Source organism: Haliotis asinina, chromosome 1 (assembly GCF_037392515.1).
Source record: "Haliotis asinina isolate JCU_RB_2024 chromosome 1, JCU_Hal_asi_v2, whole genome shotgun sequence".
In the NCBI taxonomy this organism is placed as follows: domain Eukaryota; kingdom Metazoa; phylum Mollusca; class Gastropoda; order Lepetellida; family Haliotidae; genus Haliotis; species Haliotis asinina.
This window is the reverse complement of record NC_090280.1, coordinates 91077021-91103482: the sequence shown is the minus strand read 5'-3', so window position 1 is coordinate 91103482 and position 26462 is coordinate 91077021. Positions and strand designations below refer to the sequence as shown.

The window sequence follows — 26462 nt, the reverse complement described above, 5'->3', positions numbered from 1 at the left end:
GCATAGATCTACTCTCATACACTCTAACTAGCATCATAGTTCTAATAAAAACAAATTGGTTATACTAAACACAAAGAGGTGGGACGATACAGAAAATTCACAATACAATACATATTGAGATATCCTCGAACAATACGATATGATTCGATTCACATCACAATATGCTATCTTTGTTTATTTTCTTTAAAAATGTATATTTTAATATCAAGTAACAGTGTAAATTTTGATGTAACAGTCAATTGACAATTTTAAGGTCAGCGATATGTATTGCTGTATTTGTCGTCCGATAAAGTATCATGATTATCAATACTATGATATATTGTCACAACTGTACGAAACACACTATAATTGCCACCACTTTTTTTGCCGTTGCTTGAAGTGCAACAGAAACTAGTGAGTCGTTACCCATGACACATGACAATGTGTGTTTCAGCTGTTGAAATGGTCACGGAAACTCCTGGGTGGCACATTGTTCAGGAAGATGATGAAGTCGACATTCTACGGTCACTTCGTGGCTGGGGAGGACCATGATGACATCAAACCACTCATCAGCCGTAATCGTGAATTCGGGGTGAAGTCAATCCTGGATTACAGTGTGGAGAAGGACTTGAGTAGTGATGAAGCCAAGGAAGCGGAGATGCTGTGAGTCTTTAATCTGTTTGTAGGGAGATTTTACTAGGAGGTAAATCCAAGGGTTATAGGACAGAGATGGAAATAGTGCCCTTCCATGGAAAATATTGAACTGGCATAGATGAAATAATTTTGTTAGCAGATTTTGTGCAGATTTTTGGATTCTGTAATGCAAATGTAACAGAAGCTTGAAATATTTGTTTTACCTAATGTACAGCAATACAGTAAAATAATGCCATATGTATTGTTTGAAAATTGATTTGAAAAGTATATTGCAGGCCTGATTTGATTTCATCAATATTCAGCTATCTCACAGTAAATACTTTGATCTAGGTCAGAAAACCTGTATCTCAAAAAGTCTGCATGATGCATATTGATGATGTAGCCATCTGTGCTTCCTCCTCTTACAACAACATAATAAGACTTATTGTCTCTGCTGGGATTTTTAGATAAATTCGTTTCACAAAAATTGAATTCATTTATGTTTGTGAATAGTTATTCAGTGGTGGGTGAAGCGTTATGAATAGTCTTCCCAATTCACTATCCTATTCACTATTTAAAGTACCCAAGCTACTCCCTAAAACACACCCTAAACCACTACCTGTGTCTTTCTGTTGTTCAGGAGCTGTGTGTCCGAGACAGAGACAGAAGCTGCAGCAGGTGAGAGCAAAGCATAAAGACTCATGGATGGATGTATGCGTAGATATAGTTTGATGCATTGATGGATAGATGCATACATTTATTAACTCATTGATAACTGGATGGATAGATGGATGCTTGATGGATAGGTAGTTCAGTGATGGATAGATGCATGGATGCATACTTGATGGGTGAATAGATGGATAGTCATAATGATGGATGGGTGGGTGGTTAGAGGTTTTCTTCTGTAGTTGATGATGGATGCATCATAGATGAATGTATTGATAATCAACTGGATAAAAGGTTCATAGTAATAATGGATGGATGAATGGATGGGTAGTTGGATGATGGACAGATACATGTACATAAGCATGTATGGATGGACAGGTAGTTGGATCATGGATGGATGGATGGGCTTAGACTGGATATCATGGATTGTTGTATGTATGGGCAGACAGTATGTTTTATTGATAGTTGAATGTGAATGGGGTTAGTACAGTGTAAAGTTTCAAAACGGTTAGAATTAAATCTGTCTTTTCTCCAAAATCCTATTTTTGTTGAATGTGTGAAAAAGGTTCAATATTTGATTATTCTCTCTGCCCTCCAGGTGATGGTAAGTGTTTTATCCTCCGTGTACTGTGTAAACCTGTATCTCTCCTGAAGGCATCACATATGTTAGAGGATAACTAGCACCAGATTGAAAAGGCAAACTGACACATGTAATGCTATGTTTCAGCTTGATGTCAGAGTAATGTGTGTAGTTATTTACTGCCATTTCAAGAACTATGCTTCCTCACATCTGTGCTGAGTGTGTGAATATGTAGGATTCAACTTTGACATTAAACTGTTATACGACATTATGTTTGAAGCAAAATTACGAGTTAAAAAGGGACTGTTGTTACTTATTGACTTTGAAAAAGCTTTTGACACTGTCTCTAAAGAATTCATAATTCTAGGAAAATTTGGCTTTGGACCCAATATGGAAAATGGATCAAAATATTAATCAATAATCCTACATCTTGTGTTATACAAAATGGTCATTTATCTCACTTTTTCACAATGAAAGGGGTTTTAGACAAGGTGACCCGGTCTCTCCCTACATATCCCTTTTAGTGGCAGCAATTTTAGGAATAATGATCCGTAACAACAGTGCAGTAAATGGAATTACATTGAATAATACTGAACATAAAATCATACAGTATGTAGATGATACTGAATTATTTCTTCATGGATGTGAAGAAAGCTTAAACGTAGCAATTGACACCCTCAATAATTTCTACAAAATGTCTGGTTTAAAAATAAACATAGACTAAAGCAATATGGATAGGCTCAATGGCAGGTAGTAACATGATGTTATAGCAGGATCTTAAGCTTGATTGGCACAGTGGGGATTTTGATATACTAGGAATAAAGCTTAATCCTAACTTGAATAACTTTTGAGTAATTAGTACAAGAAAAAGACTAGAAATTATGAATAGAAGTCTAGGGGAGGGAGGGGAGGGAGTTTGGTTTTACGCCGCTTTTAGCAATATTCCAGCTATATCACGGCGGGGGACACCAGAAAATGGGCCTTACACATTGTACCCACGTGGGGAATCGAACTCGGGTCTTCGGCGTGACGAGCAAACGCTTTAACCACTAGGCTACCCCACCGCCCCAGAAGTCTAGGGAATTGGAGGAAAAGAAATTTGACATAAATAGGGAAAATGACGGTTGTTAAAACTTTAGCACTCTCATCATTGGTACTTATATTCACTTCACTACCAAATCCACCAAAGGAATTCATTGATAAATTAAACTTAACTAATTAAATTCATCTGGAATGATAAGCAGGATAAGATAAAGCAAACAAAACTTATTATAAAATATAAAGAAGGGTGACTTAGAATGGTTAATGTAGAGGTATTAATAAACTCATTAAAACTGTCAGTATTAAATAGCCAATATTGAAAATTATGTGAATATAATGAATCCCTATTGGAAAGATGTGTTGGCAGCATGGGGAATATTTTAAAGAACACATAAAACTGATTTTACAGATATTGATAAAATCTTTCCTGAACTCCTTTGGTTAACCATCAATTCCAAAATAGTAATGTTATTTTAGGACATTGGTATCTTAATGGTATTCACTCCATAAGAGACTTTTTGTCATTTAATGAACTTAAGAAAACTTACAAAATCAAAGGCACAGTTCTTTATTACTACCAGGTTCTGTCAAATATACCAAGAAAATGGAAAGGTACTATTAGAAATAATTTATTTATTGTTCATAGTCATTATCTTAGCACATCACTGATATGTTTACTTTCAGCACCAAAAAGGTCCAGATATTTCTATGATAAACTTATAAGTACTGAAAACTTCACTTCAACATGTGAAAAATGACAATACTCTTTGACACTGTAATCCCATGGGGAACATATTTCAAAGAATATAGAAAATGCACAAAAGATACTAAATTGATTGGTATTCAATTTAAATGTAATCATAATAATATATATATGAAAAAAAAAGAATTACTGAAAGTGAAATTACTAATAGTTGATGATGAACTTTGCTCATTTTGTAACTTTGTGTCTGAAAATTGGATACATATTTATTGGGATTGTGAATGTGTCAAAACATTCTGGCTGAAACTGAAAGAATATGTTGACAATTAAAAATTTACTCTGACAAAATATACAGGCTTAATTGGAGGAAATGATTCTGACTTCATAAACCATATACTTCTTGCTGGTTAAAAATACATCCATGTATCAAGTATTAAAACACCAAGTTATCACTGGATACATTTCTAAAAATAGTAGGTGATATTTTCAAAACTGAAAAGTTTATTGCTGATAAGGATATTGAATGAAATAAAAACAAAAACAAAAAACAAAAACAAAAAAAAAAAAACGAGAGAAAAGGATTGACAAAGATCTTTGCAATCAGGACTTACCTACAATCACCATATAACACACTATCTGGGCCTTATCACTCACAGTCAGAAAACCAGACCTATCTGTCCAGAATCCTGCCTACACAACACCACTACCACCACCACTACCATTATGAACACCACTACCACCCCAACCACAACCACAACCACAAACACCATTACCACTACCACCACCATAAACTCCACTACCACTACCACCATCACCACTACCATGTTAAACACCATTTGGGTCTCAAAGACAGTCATACCACTAGATTCACCTCAACAAAGATGAGTAAGAGAGTGAGTTGGGTTTTACACATAAAAATCCGAGCAATATCATGATGAGGGACACACGTTGTACCCATATGGAGAATTGAACCCAGGCCTTCAGAGATGAATGAACACTTTGACCATTTGGTTACCAAACCACCTCTGTCCAAAAGGGAGTCATGCACTAATTCTGAATGTAGCTATGTCAGTGACTGACTGGAAACACTGGAAATATTAAATATATAGTTATACAGAGAATATATAAATAACTTTCAAATATCCAGCTGTTGTTAGAATAACTAAATGTCAATGTGGCAGTTTCGGTTCACAATAGTAAGAATACTCTCTTGCATTGTTTTTCATCTTGCACCAGATGGCACTACGAAGAACAATTCCTGCTGAAGCAGACTGAGTGTATGTTATTTTCAAAATGGTTTGCTCATAATTACTTTGAAATGAATTCATGTTATGAATTGTGATTAGGTGTCTGTTTGTGAATAGTTAATCAGTGGTGTGTCAAACATTATGAGAAGTCTACCCTAGTCATTATCCACATCCACATCCACATCCACATCAACATCCACGATCTACATCCACATCCACATCCACATCAACATCCACGATCCACATCCACATCCACATCCACATCCACATCCACGATCTACATCCACATCCACATCCACATCCACATCCACGATCTACATCCACATCCACAACTACATCCACAACTACAATCTACATCAACATCCACAACTACAATCTACATCAACATCCTCAAATACATCAACCACTACAACCACTACCACTACAACCACTACCACTACCACTACCACTACCACTACCACTACAACCACCACTACCACAACCACCCTCACCACTACCACTACAAACGTCACTTCCACAACCACCACTACCATCACCACTAAAACTACCACTACCACTACCACTACCACAATTACATCCAATACCACATCACCACTACCACCATCACCACTACCACTACAGCCACCACTATTACCACCACCACAACCACAATCACAATCTCAATCACAATCACAACCAGTACCACAACCATTTCTACTAACACTACCACAACCACTAACACTACCATTACAAACACCACTACCACCACAACCAAACCCAAAACCACAACCACTACCACTAAATGACCACAACCATCACCACCATCACCACCACCACAACCACACCTACTAGAACTACCACCACTACCACTACTACTACCACTACAAGTAAAACAAGGAGTTGTTCCTGGTTATATCAGTAACAGCTCAAAGTACATGGTCATACTGAGACTTTGGTTTTGTGGTTGATGAGGTTTAACTACTATCTTTGTGTGCTGGTGATAAGGTACTTTGCTGGGAGAGTATGGGTTCAAATCCTGCTGGACTCAACCTGAACATGTACTTGAATCTGAACATCACAGTGTAATCCCAAATAGAGTTTATGTTAGGTATTCTCTAAAAAATCATACAACATTCATTGCAAATATAGGCATCAAACAATTAAGGAAAGTACGTACTTAGGCCAGATGAATTATATTTCTTGTTTTACAGATTTTTGTCCACAGAAAGCTTAAAGGCTTAAATATAATCACCAAACAAAGTAATATTCCTTCTGAACACTCAAAGTATTTTACTTTGGCAGTGTATGAACAGTATATTGGGCCAAAAATAATTCGAAAAAAAATTCTTCAAAATTTACACATTTTGGCTAATAAAAACATTTGGATTTTATTTTGTGAGTGCAGAAAATTAATTTTTATTTTTTTCTTAATTTTGGAAAAAATATGACAGGTGGATCCATAAAACAAGAAATATAATTGGTCTGGCCTTATTCTGCCATTGTGAAGATTCAGGAGAAATACAGAAAAGATTCGGATTGTAGATAATATTTACGTATTTGTTTTCTCTGTTTCACAATTTAACACTATTTCACTGTATTTTCAGTCTCAATGTAACAGTATATGCTGAATTAGTTTTCTATTTCACAGATTTGACACTTATGCTCTTTTTCATAGACGTGTAACTGATGATGACGTGCTCACTCTTAGCTTGTGATCCTTTTTCATAGACGTGTAACTGGTGATGACGTGCTCACTCTTAGCTTGTGATCCTTTTTCATAGACGTGTAACTGGTGATGACGTGCTCACTCTTAGCTTGTGATCCTTTTTCATAGACGTGTAACTGGTGATGACGTGCTCACTCTTAGCTTGTGATCCTTTTTCATAGACGTGTAACTGGTGATGACGTGCTCACTCTTAGCTTGTGATCCTTTTTCATAGACGTGTAACTGATGATGACGTGCTCACTCTTAGCTTGTGATCCTTTTTCATAGACGTGTAACTGATGATGACGTGCTCACTCTTAGCTTGTGATCCTTTTTCATAGACGTGTAACTGATGATGACGTGCTCACTCTTAGCTTGTGATCCTTTTTCATAGACGTGTAACTGATGATGACGTGCTCACTCTTAGCTTGTGATCCTTTTTCATAGACGTGTAACTGATGATGACGTGCTCACTCTTAGCTTGTGATCCTTTTTCATAGACGTGTAACTGATGATGACGTGCTCACTCTTAGCTTGTGATCCTTTTTCATAGACGTGTAACTGATGATGACGTGCTCACTCTTAGCTTGTGATCCTTTTTCATAGACGTGTAACTGATGATGACGTGCTCACTCTTAGCTTGTGATCCTTTTTCATAGACGTGTAACTGATGATGCCGTGCTCACTCTTAGCTTGTGATCCTTTTTTCATAGACGTGTAACTGGTGATGCCGTGCTCACTCTTAGCTTGTGATCCTTTTTCATAGACGTGTAACTGATGATGCCGTGCTCACTCTTAGCTTGTGATCCTTTTTCATAGACGTGTAACTGATGATGACGTGCTCACTCTTAGCTTGTGATCCTTTTTCATAGACGTGTAACTGATGATGACGTGCTCACTCTTAGCTTGTGATCCTTTTTAAATGCACTAATATTTTATTCACTGCACAGCATACCGTTAGGGTCATACTGCAAGGCCTTACTAGCAAATTTATTTTTAAGATCTTATTTATGTTGTGTACACTGATATATTGTTTACTTAAATATTATCATCCTACATTCAGTACATGTCTTTAGAATAATCATGTTGATATGATCTGACAAATATTTGTTGCATATGTTGTTTAATTTGACAGTGTGTAATTACAAGTGAAGGAGTATGTCCATTGGTATAATGGGTGTTGTGAAAAGAGTATGTTGTTTTGTTAACCTAGAATAATTCTTTCGTGTGTAAATTTACAATGTTGTGGTGTGTGTTTTGAATATGTTTTACATTGTGAAAATGATAAGTTTGAGTTGGTATGTGCAGAGGGACCCATGTAAAAGGTGACATGAATATTTATCATTCGTGAAATCCATGCACATCACAGTTTTTCTAGACTAACGCTATATTCCTGAATATGTCTTTTGATTGTAACAAATAGCCACCATTTAAATTGAAAAGGATTCTTAGTCAGTTGGGAGATTCAGAACCTGAAGAAACCAACTATTGCTTCATTTAGAACTTTAGCATTGCAGGGAGGGTTAGGCAGTAGGGAAAATAATGTCGTTCACTGACTCCGAGACAGACTAAATAGCAGGGAAGGCTAGTCAGTAGGGAAAATAATGTTATTCAGAGATTGTGAGGCAGACTAAATTGAAGGGAGGGTTAGTCAGGAGGGAAACTAGTGTGGTTCAGAGACTGTGAGACAGAATACATTGAAGAGAGGGTTAGGCAGTATGGAAAATAATGTGGTTCAGAGACTGTGAGACAGACTACATTGAAGGGAGGGTTAGTCAGTATGAAAAATAATGTGGTTCAGAGACTATGAGACCGACTACATTGAAGAGAGGGTTAGTCAGTAGGGAAAATAATGTGGTTCAGAGACTGTGAAACAGACTACATTGAATGGAGGGGTGGGTAGAGAAAATAATGTGGTTCAGAGACTGAGACAGACTACATTGAAGTTAGGGCTAGGCTGTAGGGAAAATAATGTGGTTCAGAGACTGAGACAGACTACATTGAAGTTAGGGCTAGGCTGTAGGGAAAATGATGTGGTTCAGAGACTCTGAGATGGACTACATTGAAGGTAAGGTTAGAAGGACAGACTAAGTTGAAGGGGGGGCAAACAGTAAGGAAAATATGTAGTTCAGGGACTGTGCGACAGACTACATTGAAGGGAGGGCAAACAGTAAGGAAAATATGTAGTTCATGGACTGTGCGACAGACTACATTGAAGGGAGGGCAAGGCAGTAAGGAAAATATGTAGTTCATGGACTGTGCAACAGACTACATTGAAGGGAGGGCAAACAGTAAGGAAAATAAGTAGTTCAGGGACTGTGCGACAGACTACATTGAATGGAGGGTTAGTCAGTAGGGAAAATATGTAGTTCAGGGACTGTGCAACAGACTACATTGAAGGGAGGGCAAACAGTAAGGAAAATATGTAGTTCAGGGACTGTGCAACAGACTACATTGAAGGGAGGGCAAACAGTGAGGAGAATATGTAGTTCAGGGACTGTGCGACAGACTACATTGAAGGGAAGGCAAACAGTAAGGAGAATATGTGGTTCAGAGACTGTGAGACAGACTACATTGAAGGGAGGGTTAGTCAGTATGGAAAATAATGTGGTTCAGAGACTATGAGACCGACTACATTGAAGAGAGGGTTAGTCAGTAGGGAAAATAATTGGTTTAGAGACTGTGAAACAGACTACATTGAATGGAGGGCTGGGTAGAGAAAATAATGTGGTTCAGAGACTGAGACAGACTACATTGAAGTTAGGGCTAGGCCGTAGGGAAAATAATGTGGTTCAGAGACTCTGAGATGGACTACATTGAAGGTAAGGTTAGAAGGACAGACTAAATTGAAGGGAGGGCAAACAGTAAGGAAAATATGTAGTTCAGGGACTGTGCGACACTCAGTTTCTGAATAGTTCATGAACATGAAGTTAAATAACTTTGTTTTTCATATCCAGTTTCACACTTCTTGTGTTTTCAAACATGGGATTTTCTTAGAAAAGTTTTCTAGGCACGTGACAATTATTCTAGTTTCTAAGTGTAGGATTTGCTATAGTCTGGATGCTTGTTCCACAGCGAGATTAGTGCAAAGATTTCTGTAACTCCCAATGGCTTATGATAAGTATAGTGCTAAGGTAGCTTTGTGGAGAGATACCAATGTAAAAGCTGATTTATTAAATGTGGGTGAACAAAGTAATGTCAGTTCAGACAGTCAGACCTGTATTTACCTCACAGTGATAATAATACTTAACTGTACTAAAATTTTGTTTATATGGCCTTTTGAGCTAGTATGATGAAGATTCTTAATTGTTATGGATAAACAACCTCTTCATTACAATAGATACAGTATTTTGGTGTAGATACTATAGCTAACACAGGTGTATATGCTATCACTTACTCAATAACAGTGTTTGCATATACACTGAAATGTTGCTATATGCTATGCTTGAATCAGTTTCTGTCATACTGTAATTTAAAGACACTTTATTCAGTTGCTTTGGACAGTGCATAACATTTGTTTGCATTTTCCATTGATATTGAATGCAATAACTTGTGATTAAAAATATAAACATCATTTTTGAAAAACAGTTTTAGAATTGTTGTTCATAATTTGTGGCTGTTGTAAGGGGCACCTAGCAGGATTGGGAGGTCAGACATACTGACCTGGATGATCTGTCATTGTCTCCTGTTGTTGCCTGAAACTGTTTTTATAACTTGGTTGTGACAGCATCAGTCAAAGAGCTGAACAAGGCATCAGTGCAAAAAATACAAAAAGTATTATCAGACCAATTTGCTTTCTTGTTTTATGGATCTGTCTGCTGTGATTTTTCAAGAATAAGAAAAAACAAAAAAAAATTAAAAAAATAGTTTTTATTGGCCAAAAAAGTAAACTTACAAGAAAAAATGTTTTAGATTTGTTTTTCGCTCCATATACTCTTCATAAATTGTCATATTATTTTTTTCCTCCTGCCTTTAGGTTTTCTGAGGACAAAATTCAGAAAAACAAAAAATATAAACTTTCAGCAGTGAAAACTGAGTCAGGATAAGTATAACATATCAAGTTTACTTAATACTAGTAAATTACATTTTCATGATGGAATGAAATTCCATGCAGTTGTGAGATAGGAAACACTGAATCAAACATAAACAGCCTGAAGTGAAAAGCACTGAGACTATGGTCAGTCCCACCGATTAACTTGCACTCATGCTAGTTGCAACACAAATGTGAAGCGTATTTGGCCCAGATTGTTAATTCTGACAACCAGGATATATTTGATAGCAGCAGGACCGGATGACTCATGACTGTGTTGCTATTGTCATACTGATCCCACTGAGTGACATGTGACTTTTACATAGGTCATTTCGTCCTTAGTGAGGAGTGAGCGAGAATGGTTTTATGGCGCTTTCAGCAATGCTATAGCAGGACCACCATTGGAGACACGAAAAATGGGCTTCACACATTGTACCCATGTGGGGTATCAAACTCGCATTTTCGACATGGAAAGCAAATGCTTTAACCACTAGGCTACCCCACCGCACCATGACCTTTGTTGGTGTTGTGGTCAAGACTGACTTACTAGTTTATATAATTTTAACTCTCCCTCGTAAGGGATCAACCATTTGATTGTTTGTAGAGTCTGTAGTATAGTTTGAGATTTTTTAATGATCATTTGTTTTCCAAATACGAACAGGCTTATGAATTATCTGTCCTTGATATGGCCTGCATGGATATGGCATATTATTCTTTTTCCAATCTTGCAAGGCTTTTTTTTTATTTATTTTCAGTGTGAAAAGCAACTCCATCAAGTTTTTAGAAAAAATCACAAACCCCATGTATCCAGTATGTGAAGTTGGAAAGTAAACATAACTATAAAATTCGGGTTTTTAAGGAATATGTGAAATAATTTCTTGTCTTATTGAATCTAAATCCTTTTTCTTTGATGTATAGAATGCACAAGTACCTGTATACGGGTTCTTTTGTACTGGGGGATGGCCTTATGGTTAAAGTGCTTGCTCATTGCACCAACATCCCTAATTTGATTCTCCAACACAGTGTTTATGAATGGTGTTTCAAAGTAACAAAACACTGGGTCCTGTAAGTTTCAGATGTCTGTCTGACCCACTGAAATTTCAGAGGACCCACAGAATAAAATTAAACACACATTCCAGATTTAACATTTCTCATAATTATCATTGAAATTATTAACATTATATAATGACAAACATTATAAACATAGATTTATAAACAGTGAACAAGTGTCACATGCCACAAATAACAACTTCAGACAAAGTCATTGCAATATATTCAGTCAGACAATGGGGCCAACAGGTTGGGGACTTTTGTCTGACCATTGGCAAATCTGCCAGATTTGTCAGAGGGTCAGACAGTATTCTTGAACACTGCCAACATGTGTGAGGTGTCCATGTTACATTCTTAAATATTCATAGGTGTTTACCAGATACGCTTGTGAAACAATTGAAGAAGTTAGTAAACACAACTTTGGTAAAATGGTAAACTTTTTATGACCATGTGTGACTTTTTGTGTTATCAGCTGAGCGAGATGTTCGTTACCGAGCACACAAGGAGTTTGGTGATCGCCGTGAGAAGGTTATCAGCGCCAGAACATACTTCTATGAGGATGAGGCTCAGTGTGATAACAACTTGGAGACCTTTATGAACTGTATAGATGCTGTGTCAGGTAAACACTCAGCTGAAACACACCTGTAACATATCTGTAACTGTATAGATGCTGTGTCAGGTAAGCACTCCTCTGATACACACCTGTGACATACCTGTAACTGTATAAATGCTGTGTCAGGTAAACACTCTTCTGAAACACACCTGTAACTTAATGCATTACTTGTAACTGAACAGATGTTGTGTCAGGTAAACACTCCACTGAAACACACCTGTAACATACCTGTAAATGCACAGATGCTGTGTCAGGTTAACACTCCCCTGAAACACACCTGTAGTGATGCTGTATCTGGTAAACACCTACAATTTCTGTATCAAGTAAATTCTCACCTGTCACACATGTTTTTTGTTCCACGAAGAAACAATAACTATCTGAACTAGTGACTACTACATTGAAGCACAGATTCACATACATTATACAATCACATTGTGAAAATGTACCCAGCTTTAACATGATTTTAAGTGTGGGGAGTAATTAATATAAAAGTTCAACTTTAATATGATTTATTTTGTAGATGCGACGGAAAAGTCAGGTCTGGCTGCAGTGAAATTGACTGCCCTAGGTCGACCTCAGCTTCTGGTAGGGCAAGTCACACAGTATTGTCAATGTAATTGATAGTCATTGGTAGTGATATATGTGTGTCTCTGTAATACTGAAGAATGGCTGGGTAGTCTTGTAGATGAAACGTTTGAATGTCATGCTGAAGATCTGGTTCTGATTCTCCAAATGGGCGCAATGTGTGAAGCTCATTTCTGTGTTCCCGGCAGTGATATAGCTGGGATATTGCTAAAAGTGATGTAAAACTAAACACACTCACTCACTGTAACACTGGAGAAAGGGTATTGCTTGATGGGTAAGAAAAAACACTTTGTGTCAAGGTACAAACAAATCAGCAGCTAGCCATTGACATTCTTCTCAACTGAATTAAATTTTCACAATTGCCACCAATACCAAAACAACATGACAGCAGTTGAATGACTTCAAGAGGATCCTGATGAGGAAAGTCATTTTGATAATAGTTTTTATTTATTTTATGTTTTTGATATTTTTGACAAATAGTTATATTCTAAGCAACATGCACCATAAGGAATGGAGGAATATATGAAGAATACCTTTGTGTTTCTTCTTCCAGCTGCAGATGACAGCAGTGTTGGTGTCGATCCGTAATGTGTTTGACAGCATCTGTGGGGTGGAGGGGGACATCAGCACCAAGAGTGTGAAGGAAGAACACTTCCTGGAAGCGTTGCAGAGGATGAACATTCGTATCACTCAAGACGAGTCTAAGAAATGGTTTTCGGTGCTTGACGTCACCAAGGATGGGTAAGACAAACAAATAGTTTTGCAAGAATATAGTGCATAGTGGTTGTTTGTTAGTTGTTTAGTGTAGCACACAGCAATATTTCAGCTATATGATAACGACCTGTGAATAATTGTATCTGAAACAGATAATCCAGTGATTGATATTATAAGCGTCATTGATCTAGGAATTGGTATACAACGACATGTGTCAGCCAAGTCAGAGAACCTGACCATCGATTCTGTTAGCCCCCTCTTACGACAAGCATGGGTTATGGAAGATAAGCTCTGACCAGCATCTTTATGGTCATAGTGCTTAATGATATCAAGTTGCCAATATAACTTCCAAAACAAAGTGCAGTGGGTTCAAGGAATACATGTCCAAACAGAACTGAAATGTAATTCTCTTGATGGACAAGGATGCCCATATATGCCAATGTAGATGGATCCCGAGGTGGGTTGCACACCCTGCCTTTTGTCCTGAAAGTCTATATAATCACAACTGAAGCTTTTGTGAAAATGAAGTGTACTCTCAAGAGTGTGCACCCTCTGTCCTCTGCCAATGTAGATGGATCCCGAGGTGGGTTGCACACCCTGCCTTTTGTCCTGGAAGTCTATATAATCACAACTGAAGCTTTTGTGAAAATGAAGTGTACTCTCAAGAGTGTGCACCCTCTGTCCTCTGCCAATGTAGATGGATCCCGAGGTGGGTTGCACACCCTGCCTTTTGTCCTGGAAGTCTATATATTGACGATTGAAGCTTTTGTGAAAATGAAGTGTACTCTCAAGAGTGTGCACCCTCTGTCCTCTGCCAATGTAGATGGATCCCGAGGTGGGTTGCACACCCTACCTTTTGTCCTGGAAGTCTATATAATCACAACTGAAGCTTTTGTGAAAATGAAGTGTACTCTCAAGAGTGTGCACCCTCTGTCCTCTGCCAATGTAGATGGATCCCGAGGTGGGTTGCACACCCTGCCTTTTGTCCTGAAAGTCTATATAATCACAACTGAAGCTTTTGTGAAAATGAAGTGTACTCTCAAGAGTGTGCACCCTCTGTCCTCTGCCAATGTAGATGGATCCCGAGGTGGGTTGCACACCCTGCCTTTTGTCCTGGAAGTCTATATAATCACAACTGAAGCTTTTGTGAAAATGAAGTGTACTCTCAAGAGTGTGCACCCTCTGTCCTCTGCCAATGTAGATGGATCCCGAGGTGGGTTGCACACCCTCCCTTTTGTCCTGGAAGTCTATATAATCACAACTGAAGCTTTTGTGAAAATGAAGTGTACTCTCAAGAGTGTGCACCCTCTGTCCTCTGCCAATGTAGATGGATCCCGAGGTGGGTTGCACACCCTACCTTTTGTCCTGGAAGTCTATATAATCACAACTGAAGCTTTTGTGAAAATGAAGTGTACTCTCAAGAGTGTGCACCCTCTGTCCTCTGCCAATGTAGATGGATCCCGAGGTGGGTTGCACACCCTGCCTTTTGTCCTGAAAGTCTATATAATCACAACTGAAGCTTTTGTGAAAATGAAGTGTACTCTCAAGAGTGTGCACCCTCTGTCCCCTGCCAATGTAGATGGATCCCGAGGTGGGTTGCACACCCTGCCTTTTGTCCTGAAAGTCTATATAATCACAACTGAAGCTTTTGTGAAAATGAAGTGTACTCTCAAGAGTGTGCACCCTCTGTCCTCTGCCAATGTAGATGGATCCCGAGATGGGTTGCACACCCTACCTTTTGTCCTGGAAGTCTATATAATCACAACTGAAGCTTTTGTGAAAATGAAGTGTACTCTCAAGAGTGTGCACCCTCTGTCCTCTGCCAATGTAGATGGATCCCGAGGTGGGTTGCACACCCTGCCTTTTGTCCTGGAAGTCTATATAATCACAACTGAAGCTTTTGTGAAAATGAAGTGTACTCTCAAGAGTGTGCACCCTCTGTCCTCTGCCAATGTAGATGGATCCCGAGGTGGGTTGCACACCCTGCCTTTTGTCCTGGAAGTCTATATAATCACAACTGAAGCTTTTGTGAAAATGAAGTGTACTCTCAAGAGTGTGCACCCTCTGTCCTCTGCCAATGTAGATGGATCCCGAGGTGGGTTGCACACCCTACCTTTTGTCCTGAAAGTCTATATAATCACAACTGAAGCTTTTGTGAAAATGAAGTGTACTCTCAAGAGTGTGCACCCTCTGTCCTCTGCCAATGTAGATGGATCCCGAGGTGGGTTGCACACCCTACCTTTTGTCCTGGAAGTCTATATAATCACAACTGAAGCTTTTGTGAAAATGAAGTGTACTCTCAAGAGTGTGCACCCTCTGTCCTCTGCCAATGTAGATGGATCCCGAGGTGGGTTGCACACCCTGCCTTTTGTCCTGAAAGTCTGTATAATCACAACTGAAGCTTTTGTGAAAATGAAGTGTACTCTCAAGAGTGTGCACCCTCTGTCCTCTGCCAATGTAGATGGATCCCGAGGTGGGTTGCACACCCTACCTTTTGTCCTGGAAGTCTATATATTGACGATTGAAGCTTTTGTGAAAATGAAGTGTACTCTCAAGAGTGTGCACCCTCTGTCCTCTGCCAATGTAGATGGATCCCGAGGTGGGTTGCACACCCTACCTTTTGTCCTGAAAGTCTATATAATCACAACTGAAGCTTTTGTGAAAATGAAGTGTACTCTCAAGAGTGTGCACCCTCTGTCCTCTGCCAATGTAGATGGATCCCGAGGTGGGTTGCACACCCTACCTTTTGTCCTGAAAGTCTATATAATCACAACTGAAGCTTTTGTGAAAATGAAGTGTACTCTCAAGAGTGTGCACCCTCTGTCCTCTGCCAATGTAGATGGATCCCGAGGTGGGTTGCACACCCTGCCTTTTGTCCTGGAAGTCTATATAATCACAACTGAAGCTTTTGTGAAAATGAAGTGTACTCTCAAGAGTGTGCACCCTCTGTCCTCTGCCAATGTAGATGGATCCCGAGGTGGGTTGCACACCCTGCCTTTTGTCCTGGAAGTCTATATAATCACAACTGAAGCTTTTGTGAAAATGAAGTGTACTCTCAAGAGTGTGCACCCTCTGTCCTCTGCCAATGTAGATGGATCCCGAGGTGGGTTGCACACCCTACCTTTTGTCCTGAAAGTCTATATAATCACAACTGAAGCTTTTGTGAAAATGAAGTGTACTCTCAAGAGTGTGCACCCTCTGTCCTCTGCCAATGTAGATGGATCCCGAGGTGGGTTGCACACCCTGCCTTTTGTCCTGAAAGTCTATATAATCACAACTGAAGCTTTTGTGAAAATGAAGTGTACTCTCAAGAGTGTGCACCCTCTGTCCTCTGCCAATGTAGATGGATCCCGAGGTGGGTTGCACACCCTACCTTTTGTCCTGGAAGTCTATATATTGACGATTGAAGCTTTTGTGAAAATGAAGTGTACTCTCAAGAGTGTGCACCCTCTGTCCTCTGCAAATGTAGATGGATCCCGAGGTGGGTTGCACACCCTACCTTTTGTCCTGAAAGTCTATATAATCACAACTGAAGCTTTTGTGAAAATGAAGTGTACTCTCAAGAGTGTGCACCCTCTGTCCTCTGCCAATGTAGATGGATCCCGAGGTGGGTTGCACACCCTGCCTTTTGTCCTGAAAGTCTATATAATCACAACTGAAGCTTTTGTGAAAATAAAGTGTACTCTCAAGAGTGTGCACCCTCTGTCCTCTGCCAATGTAGATGGATCCCGAGGTGGGTTGCACACCCTACCTTTTGTCCTGGAAGTCTATATAATCACAACTGAAGCTTTTGTGAAAATGAAGTGTACTCTCAAGAGTGTGCACCCTCTGTCCTCTGCCAATGTAGATGGATCCCGAGGTGGGTTGCACACCCTACCTTTTGTCCTGAAAGTCTATATAATCACAACTGAAGCTTTTGTGAAAATGAAGTGTACTCTCAAGAGTGTGCACCCTCTGTCCTCTGCCAATGTAGATGGATCCCGAGGTGGGTTGCACACCCTACCTTTTGTCCTGAAAGTCTATATAATCACAACTGAAGCTTTTGTGAAAATGAAGTGTACTCTCAAGAGTGTGCACCCTCTGTCCTCTGCCAATGTAGATGGATCCCGAGGTGGGTTGCACACCCTGCCTTTTGTCCTGGAAGTCTATATAATCACAACTGAAGCTTTTGTGAAAATGAAGTGTACTCTCAAGAGTGTGCACCCTCTGTCCTCTGCCAATGTAGATGGATCCCGAGGTGGGTTGCACACCCTGCCTTTTGTCCTGAAAGTCTATATAATCACAACTGAAGCTTTTGTGAAAATGAAGTGTACTCTCAAGAGTGTGCACCCTCTGTCCTCTGCCAATGTAGATGGATCCCGAGGTGGGTTGCACACCCTACCTTTTGTCCTGAAAGTCTATATAATCACAACTGAAGCTTTTGTGAAAATGAAGTGTACTCTCAAGAGTGTGCACCCTCTGTCCTCTGCCAATGTAGATGGATCCCGAGGTGGGTTGCACACCCTGCCTTTTGTCCTGAAAGTCTATATAATCACAACTGAAGCTTTTGTGAAAATGAAGTGTACTCTCAAGAGTGTGCACCCTCTGTCCTCTGCCAATGTAGATGGATCCCGAGGTGGGTTGCACACCCTACCTTTTGTCCTGGAAGTCTATATAATCACAACTGAAGCTTTTGTGAAAATGAAGTGTACTCTCAAGAGTGTGCACCCTCTGTCCTCTGCCAATGTAGATGGATCCCGAGGTGGGTTGCACACCCTGCCTTTTGTCCTGAAAGTCTATATAATCACAACTGAAGCTTTTGTGAAAATGAAGTGTACTCTCAAGAGTGTGCACCCTCTGTCCTCTGCCAATGTAGATGGATCCCGAGGTGGGTTGCACACCCTACCTTTTGTCCTGGAAGTCTATATAATCACAACTGAAGCTTTTGTGAAAATGAAGTGTACTCTCAAGAGTGTGCACCCTCTGTCCTCTGCCAATGTAGATGGATCCCGAGGTGGGTTGCACACCCTGCCTTTTGTCCTGGAAGTCTATATAATCAAGTAGTATAGGGAATGACAGTTCTGGACCACTTTCAAGAAATGTCTCTACAAAGCCTTATTTACTAAATAAGGCTTTGGTTGGGCCATTAGCTCTTGCTACTATTACCCCTACTATAAAAAAGTTGGCGGTAATTACTGTGCCTTGGTAGGAGGTAATACTGTGCCGTACGGTACGATCAATAATTCTTCTCTTACAAACCCCCTACCCGGCCCATCCCTCAAGTAGTACAAGTTAGGTTCGTCGGCTTTCATATCCACTTTATCTATGTTGTAAGTTTTGACTGACCATATAGGATCGGTGGCTCGCTTACGGCTATCGCCCTCGTGTTCCCCCGGCTGGTATAGATACCTCACTATAGCCCTATCTGGTATCTGTTTCTCCTTCCCACGCAATGGAGCGGCCGACTCTGCAACTATTGATTTTAGTTTGATAGCGTCTGCCGGTTTCTTACCGGTGAGACGGGTGACTTCATGGTTGATTGCCGACACCACCTTGGGTAACCTCGTGACCCATTCAGTCGATCGTTTTCCAGGGGTGGTCATCTCCCTAGCATACTGATAGCCGAACAAGCGCTCAGCCAAAGTCCTATTAAATCTCTCAACTATGGCTTGGCTGCGATGGGCTCCGGCCGTGCCACGCCTGACCTTTGTATCGTGTTTGGTTAGCAGTTGTGACACGGCACCCATGAACTCCCGTCCGGGGTCAACTTGCAGCTCTGTTGGCCACGTCAGTGGGCTGCGTTTGTATATGCGTTCAAATCCTCTGGCTACCTGGGCCGAATCTTTCGTGGTCAAGGGTTCGGCTTCCTTGTAACGACTGGCTACGTCCACTACGGTTAAGGCATACTTGTACCTCTTGTCGTGGGGTAGGAACAGTAGGTCTGCCTGGTGAACGCTATTAGGTATGTTAATACCGAACCTCCTTCTAGGCACGTAGCGTGGTGCCGGCAAATAGATCTGCCACAGGGCTTGTTTTTCAAGCCACGCTTTGGCTTCCTCCGGGGGTACTCGCGCTATTTTAGCTAGCTTATCTACTGCGCTAGCTCCTTTCCAGTACCCACGCGGGCTGTAGTAAATAGCCTCAAATTTTTTCATGTCCATATGCATATGTGTTTATCCCATCAATAGCTATCCAACGTTTCGTGTCCATAGGCGACAGGGACGTCTTGTTTATAGTCAGTCCGTATATCTTATGCCCATCACTTCTAAGTGTGTTCATTTTATGCCTAAAGGTACGGGTCTTGAACAGGGCTTCCTTGAATCTGGCGTGTTTGATGTGTTGTTTCACCACATACTTCTTAACCCCCTTAGCCTTCCGGATCTCACTATTGTCGGCTTTCAGTATGGAGTACATCTTAGGTCTCAAACCTATGTACTCGGCTATGGGCGTGCCAGCACACTCGTCCTTCATCTTACCTAGGACCTTTTTATTTACCGTACTGTGTAGGGTATGGGTCTTAGAGTAGTCGCTGGTGTCGTATAAATCGAGGTGTTTTTTCATGTCCTCGTACACGTCCTCGGTTCGAATCTCCATCAGCAGGGAATCCGTGTCAGTGTACAGCACTTCACACCTGTCGCCGTACTGTTTCTTGAGCTCGTTGTAGTAAAAGTCGTACATCAGGTGTTTGGATAAATCGAGGATGCTCATCCCCACGTAAACAGGCCGGTTGAATTTTATGTGGCTTTTCTTCATGTGTATGGCAACCAGGTTGTCTGTAAATATTTTATTACGGTTGAATGCCGGACTGGCTATCAATTTCCTGAGCTTGTCTTCCTCACTAGATCTAACCAGCTTCACGGTTACGCGTTTCCTCAGGTTTTCCATAGTCTTACCAAACACCGAGTTATTCATGAGCTTGTAGAGATTTTTCTCAAAATCACTGGTTGCTTTTTTTCGTAGGTCTGTGTTCATTCTGATGTAGGGCTCCATCCATGGGCTCTGGTCGAACATGAGCACCCTGTGTATTTTGGTCAGCCTCATACCCAACGACAGGTACAGCTGTAGGTTGCGATAGTGAACGATGTACTTGGTCTTATTCATTAAGTTAGGCACGAGTTTTTCAACGTCTGTCACACGCCCACCTGACAAGTTATGTTGGTACTCAGACATCCAGTCTGGGTTAACCCTCATACGTTCGGGGGCCAGGGGGTAGCTGTTGTGTGATGTGTGTAATTCCTTGGGATACTCTAAGTCAACCTCGAGGATATAACCTTTGTTCGAATCTGGTGCAACCTCCATAACATCAACGTGGGGTACCCATTCGAATCCCCCTGTAGGTAGATACTGGCTCATGGCCCAGCCGTACAGGTTGTTTGCGTCGAGGTAGAGAATGTGATTGGTTGGTTTGTTAGGATCGTAACCTTTCACGTATTGATTATTTGCTTTCGCGTATCGTTTGGATGCCATGGAAATCCCACCTCGCAAGCCTTTCTCAATGAATAGGTGCATGTCGTAATCTGTAAGCAATTCCAAATTAACTCCGGTCTTTTTAAGCAAGGCGTCCCACGACAGACCTGGGCTGGTGTAATACCATGCGGGGTCGAGTTTATACTGCTTTAAACATGTCCGCCGAAACGTCTCGAACACGTCGGCTAACAGCAGTACATCTGTCCTCAAGTACAGGTCGTGATAATCACCCAGGTTCTTACAACCCAGTTTATTCCATACGTTAGTCGCGTGCGAGTAATCATCTCGTGAGACGGACGCCTCATTCAGCTTGCTATAAAAGCAGTCAATAGGGGGTAGTCTGGTCTCGGTGAACTTGGCCCAACTATCCATGTACTCATAGGGGTACACACCCTTCCTCATAAGCAGGGGTCTAGTCTCGGCGTCTGTGTATCGATCGGTGATAGGGAAGGTATTGTTGGCCTTGACCAGACTGTCGAGTGACGACAGGAGGAACTGAAACGAGTCAATGAACCTAAGTCCGTTTAAGCTGAAGGAGATGTATCTCTCCATGTTGTTGGGGATGCACGTTATATTACCATCGATTTTCGCAATGGCCTGCATGATCAAGTGTGAGTCGTACCCTCTCAAGTTGTGAAAGACAACGGGGATGTTTATTGTCTTAGGGTTGATTTTAAGCTTGAGGTTGCACGCGTTGTGAGCGGCGCCTCTATACTTACCAGTTATGTGGCAGTGATCTCTCACCGAATCACCGTTAAGCGGTGAGTCACACACGTGACACTTAGTGCTACTAGCGTGAGCTAGCCTGTCGGCTCGGGTCATACGCATGGGAGCGATTTTATACAATGTATTCCTAATAATTTTTTCTTCCTCCTGCAAGCACTTTAGAAACCTTTCAGCCGCGTCATGGCCCCTATACACTACCGGAGCTTTCGTTTCCCCGTCACAACGGACGACGATGTATCCAAAACCGCAGGCTATATGCTCTTGTGTCTTGTGGGTGAAGCTACCCCCACTAGGGGGTGTGGGGGATTCCCCAACCACTAAGGCTTCGAAGTCGGCGTATATAATATAAGGTACAGACATTTGGTTCTTGTGGTTACTGAATTTTAGGATATTTTCACCTTCCTTAGGCATGTCGACTCGTATGGCCGTCTGCCCCACACCTTGGCAATCCTCCCGGTGGGATTCTAATAAATCGGCCCGACTGAAACCGTGTAGGCATCGTACACAAAAGTGTTTTTCCCCATCGTGTTTCGACTGGTCGTGCAACAACCGGCTGAGATGTTTTATCCACGTGTAGTGATACTTATCACCTCGCTGGATCATGAATATATTGATAACTTGGCGATCCTTCACCGGGCTGACCCTGTGTACTATTGTTGTGTTACCTTCGTGCCCAAAGACATTTATAGCCAGATTATTCTGTTTTTCTATTTTAGTGATCTGGGATATGGGGGTGGGTTCATCTATACCATCCCAGTTGAGCCCATCGTCTTGGGGATAGCTAGAAAGCCTATCTGAATGAGTGCCAGCTGGAAATAAGGCTGACCTGATAGCTAACCTCAGGCAATCGTTTCCTCTATTCTTAACGTTTACTATGGCATGTTTGTTTCTATAGTAGGGAGGCAAGGCTAGGTATGACCCGCCTCTGAACGGCACGTAGTTAGCTATGTCTAGATAGACATTATCGATTTTATCTACAGCCCACCCGGACCCTAAGTGTGTGTAGCGTTCTAGGTATTCTCGTATCTGCTGAAAACTTGTATCGATTGATGCGTCAATGGTCTCTGCATGTGTGACGACCTCTTGTTGACCTCGGAAGTAAGGCTGAACATACTCAGTGGTACTCCCAACCTGCTTATCGAGCGACATTTTCACTGTGATCTGAAACTTGATACTTCCTAGGTTATTTAGTTCCTGGTTGACCTTATCAGCTATCAGAGGCTTGATATCTGTAATGTCTATGTTTCTATCAACGTGCATGCGCCAACCTCTCAAATAGTTACCTACAGCGCGCTCAGTGCGCACGAACTGTAGGTCAATAGCTCTATTCTGTCATAATAATTCTACAAGCTGTGGTTTTCTCATACGGGAATACCCGCCTAAACCCAAATCGTGTGCCTCGGCTTTCAGTTGTTTTACAGTGGGAGGTTTTGCTACGGGGGCATGTGATAACAATGCGGTTAACCCGGCTCTCCCCAGGTTTGAATAACCCGTGTGCCCAAGCTGTTTCGCTTGAGCTTTTAATTGTTTTACCGTAGGAGGGGCTTCTAAACCTAGTAATCTCAACAATGCTGACTTCCGCATTCTAGAATACCCGATAACACCTCTCTGTTTTGCGACCCTCTTGAGCTCGCTTACAGTAGACATCGTGTTTACACCTAAGAGAACTAATGTCTAATTGGTTCACAGTAACCTTATTAAAAAATATTTCAATCCAGAAGAGGCCAAACTCGGGCAGCCGGGTCCAATTCTAGTAATTCTGTCAAATCGTCCCACGTACCTGGTAAAATATATAGTGTGGCTGTTTCAATCCAGCACTCGCCTTGGTTATAGTATTCACTTAGACTTGAAAAACGTTCTATATGGTATTGAGTCGCGATATCCCGCTCCCATTCGAAGGGGTGAGTATACTTAAAACCCTCTTTAATCCATACCACGTCCAATATTATCTTAAATCTGAAGCTTCCCCATAAAGCCAGTTCATATTTGAATATGTTTTTAATCACACTTTCCGCAGACATAGCTATACGTAGGTGTGTATAATCTCTAATTGGTTCACAGTAAGGGGAGGTAACTCTTAAGTGGCTATCTTGAGCAGTCGCCTACGTTCTTTTATGTAGCCTTTTTTATTCTCGTATATGAGTTGATGTCTGACTACGTTCGCTCCGTGAGCTTTACATAAACAGTAGTGCCCTTTAACCCCGATACCACACACAGAACACGTGTAGTTAGGACTTCCCATATGGAAACAACAGAACCCCTGATTCCTGCATTTCCTACCACAGGCCTCGGTCTTCCCCATAAGTATATATTCGCATCGGTATGGAGCGGGTCTCATGTTTACTTATATAGGTATTTTAGTTTAATTGCTTCGCAACCAACGCAGTAGCTGCTATACCCAACACTATGAAGCCCAGTTCACGATTCATTTGTCCCTTGGATGGTGTGTAGTACTGAGCGAGTGTGGGTTTATTGAGCGGTTCCAATTGTTTACCAGTTAGTAGGTAGTATTCTTTCATTGCTTCATCGACATCGTTGAATGTTTTAATGGCATGGTTTTCACGCTTGAGTTGTTCGTTAATAAAATCGATCCTCTGGAGGCGTTTTTTAACGTACTCGTCCTGTGCTCTTTGTAATTTCTCAGTAGCGAGATCGTGTCGCTTCCTTTCTTCCTGTATTTCAGCCGCGTGATCATCTCGTAGTTTCGAGAAGAGGAAATTACTCCCGGAAAATGCCAGGGCATTCACTAACGCCCCACCAACCATCATAGCTATCGTGGCCATCCCTATATTTATTTCATTATATTATCAGGTATTATTCCTTGTTTTACTAGGATGTCTTTTGTGGCCATCGCCATACCAAGGTTCATTATAAGCATACCCATATCCTGCAGGTTGAAATCTAGCTTGATAGTTGGTTGTTTAAGCACCATTTTAGTCAACCGAGCGTACCCTACTGCTAAACTGGCGACCACTGTGGCGTGGTATGCGTCGTTGACGAACGTTTTCCCCTCAGACATTATGTATATGATATAAAAATACTAAAATTATAACATGATATGCGGGTCAATAGTGGGGCCTGCCGGCGGCGTGGGGGGTGGTGGCTCACTGTGGGAGGGTACCCCCACGTATAACCATGTTATAACCACGGCAGCAGTTACACCTACAGCCAACAACAGTCGGGTTGGGTTGGTCACTTTATGTTGGTTACACCACCGTTTTTTACCGGCAGCTACTCTCTTAGGATTCTTCTGTCTGGTTACTGTTGGGGGTACCCCCACTGGGGTCTCCACCGTCACTGGTTCCTGTGAAGGGGGTACCACCACTGGGGTCTCCTCCACTGTGGTTTCCTGTGCAGCATCCATCTATACTATTATTATTATTCTTTCTCTCAAATTGACAATGTTTTGCCGTGATAATCGCCGCCGTCACTGGAGCCAACAACATACCATATTTGTGGTACAGCCCGCAGCTGATAGAGCTCACGGCGTGTTCGATAAAAGGGTCTTTATCTAGGTCCTCCCACAGGTAAAGTCGGCGCTCTGGTGGAATGGGAAGGAAGTGTGATACAATACCGGTGTATATCTGGGTCATAGCCGATCCTATTGTCTTTGTCATTTCTGCTCCGAGCCGGGACTCGTATCTAGCGTACAGCTTATCGATTTCTTCGGCTGACATTTTGTGAATTTTATCCGGGGTGTAGTCTCCAAAGTAATGTTTGGCTTTGCCGCCAACAGCCAACGCCACCAGTTTCTCTCGCTTGGGGGAATCCCCAGTTGGGGAACCCTCCACAGACAATTGTTCGAGCAATTCCTCACACTCCATCTTATAATATAACAAGTAAGATTTAGTTTTAACTATATAATACCCGATGCAGACAAAACACAGAGAAATGAAGGTTAAGTTGCACACGACAAATACTTCAAATATCATAGCTATGCTTAGCATTTGCTTAGCTTTGCTTAGCTTTGCTTAGCTTTAGCTTAGCTTTGCTTAGCTTTAGTATACTATATATGCTACTGGTTGGTCGGTTTTTAGAACGAGCTTAGCGTGTTTAGTTTCAGCGAGCTGTTTCTTCACCCGTTCCCGTTCTAATTTACTCATCACATCGTTCTCTCTCAAACACTCCTCAAACGAATCCCTGTCCTTGCAGTGAAAAATGGCCACCCATCGCGTCTGCTCCCTGAGGTCTTTCAACACCGAGTTGAACTTCTGCGTTAGCACCCAGACGCTGTGATTTGCATGCCGGCCGGAGAAGGCCAGGTACGATAGCATGTCTCTCTTTTTTGTTATCTCGCGATTAGCGCTGCAGTCGTCCAGTATGAACAGCGTCGGTTCCCCTTTAAATTTCTCGTGAAGAGCTTTCAACCAATCCTGCAGGCGTGTTCCAGGGTCGATTTTGTGTACGTCCGGGTCCGTCATCACCCAAGGTCGCGCGTACGTTTTATTCATGCTCAGAGTAGGGCACATGATAACGATGTTATCGAACACATCCTTGTAGTAACCCTCCAACATATCCAACACGAAAACGGTCTTCCCACAGCCAGTCTGCCCGCATATGATAGCGCAGTGTGGGTCAGTGGGTAGTTGTGGGTACCCCTGGGGGGTGTGGGGGTCTCCCCCACTAGTAGATGGCTTGCACGAATCTCCCATTGTCTATATTAAGCTGCGCGTCCATAATAACGTACAGATATAATTTCAACTTACCAGCGGTTTGAGCCTTCTTAGTAATCTGGATGGTTATCCCTTCGCTGCCGTTATCTATA

The 26462-nt window shown here is 41.4% G+C and overlaps 1 protein-coding gene across 1 annotated transcript in view; it reads left to right on the top strand.

Moving 5' to 3' along the window:
- The window catches only part of LOC137255163 (proline dehydrogenase 1, mitochondrial-like), a 48676-nt gene that overhangs the window by 6866 nt on the left and 15348 nt on the right, over window positions 1–26462 (top strand). The window contains exons 2-6 of the mRNA XM_067792581.1: window positions 434–642; window positions 1253–1290; window positions 12086–12232; window positions 12747–12811; window positions 13365–13552. Coding sequence (XP_067648682.1) covers window positions 434–642; window positions 1253–1290; window positions 12086–12232; window positions 12747–12811; window positions 13365–13552 — 647 coding nt within the window. The remainder of the gene's footprint in view (window positions 1–433; window positions 643–1252; window positions 1291–12085; window positions 12233–12746; window positions 12812–13364; window positions 13553–26462) is intronic.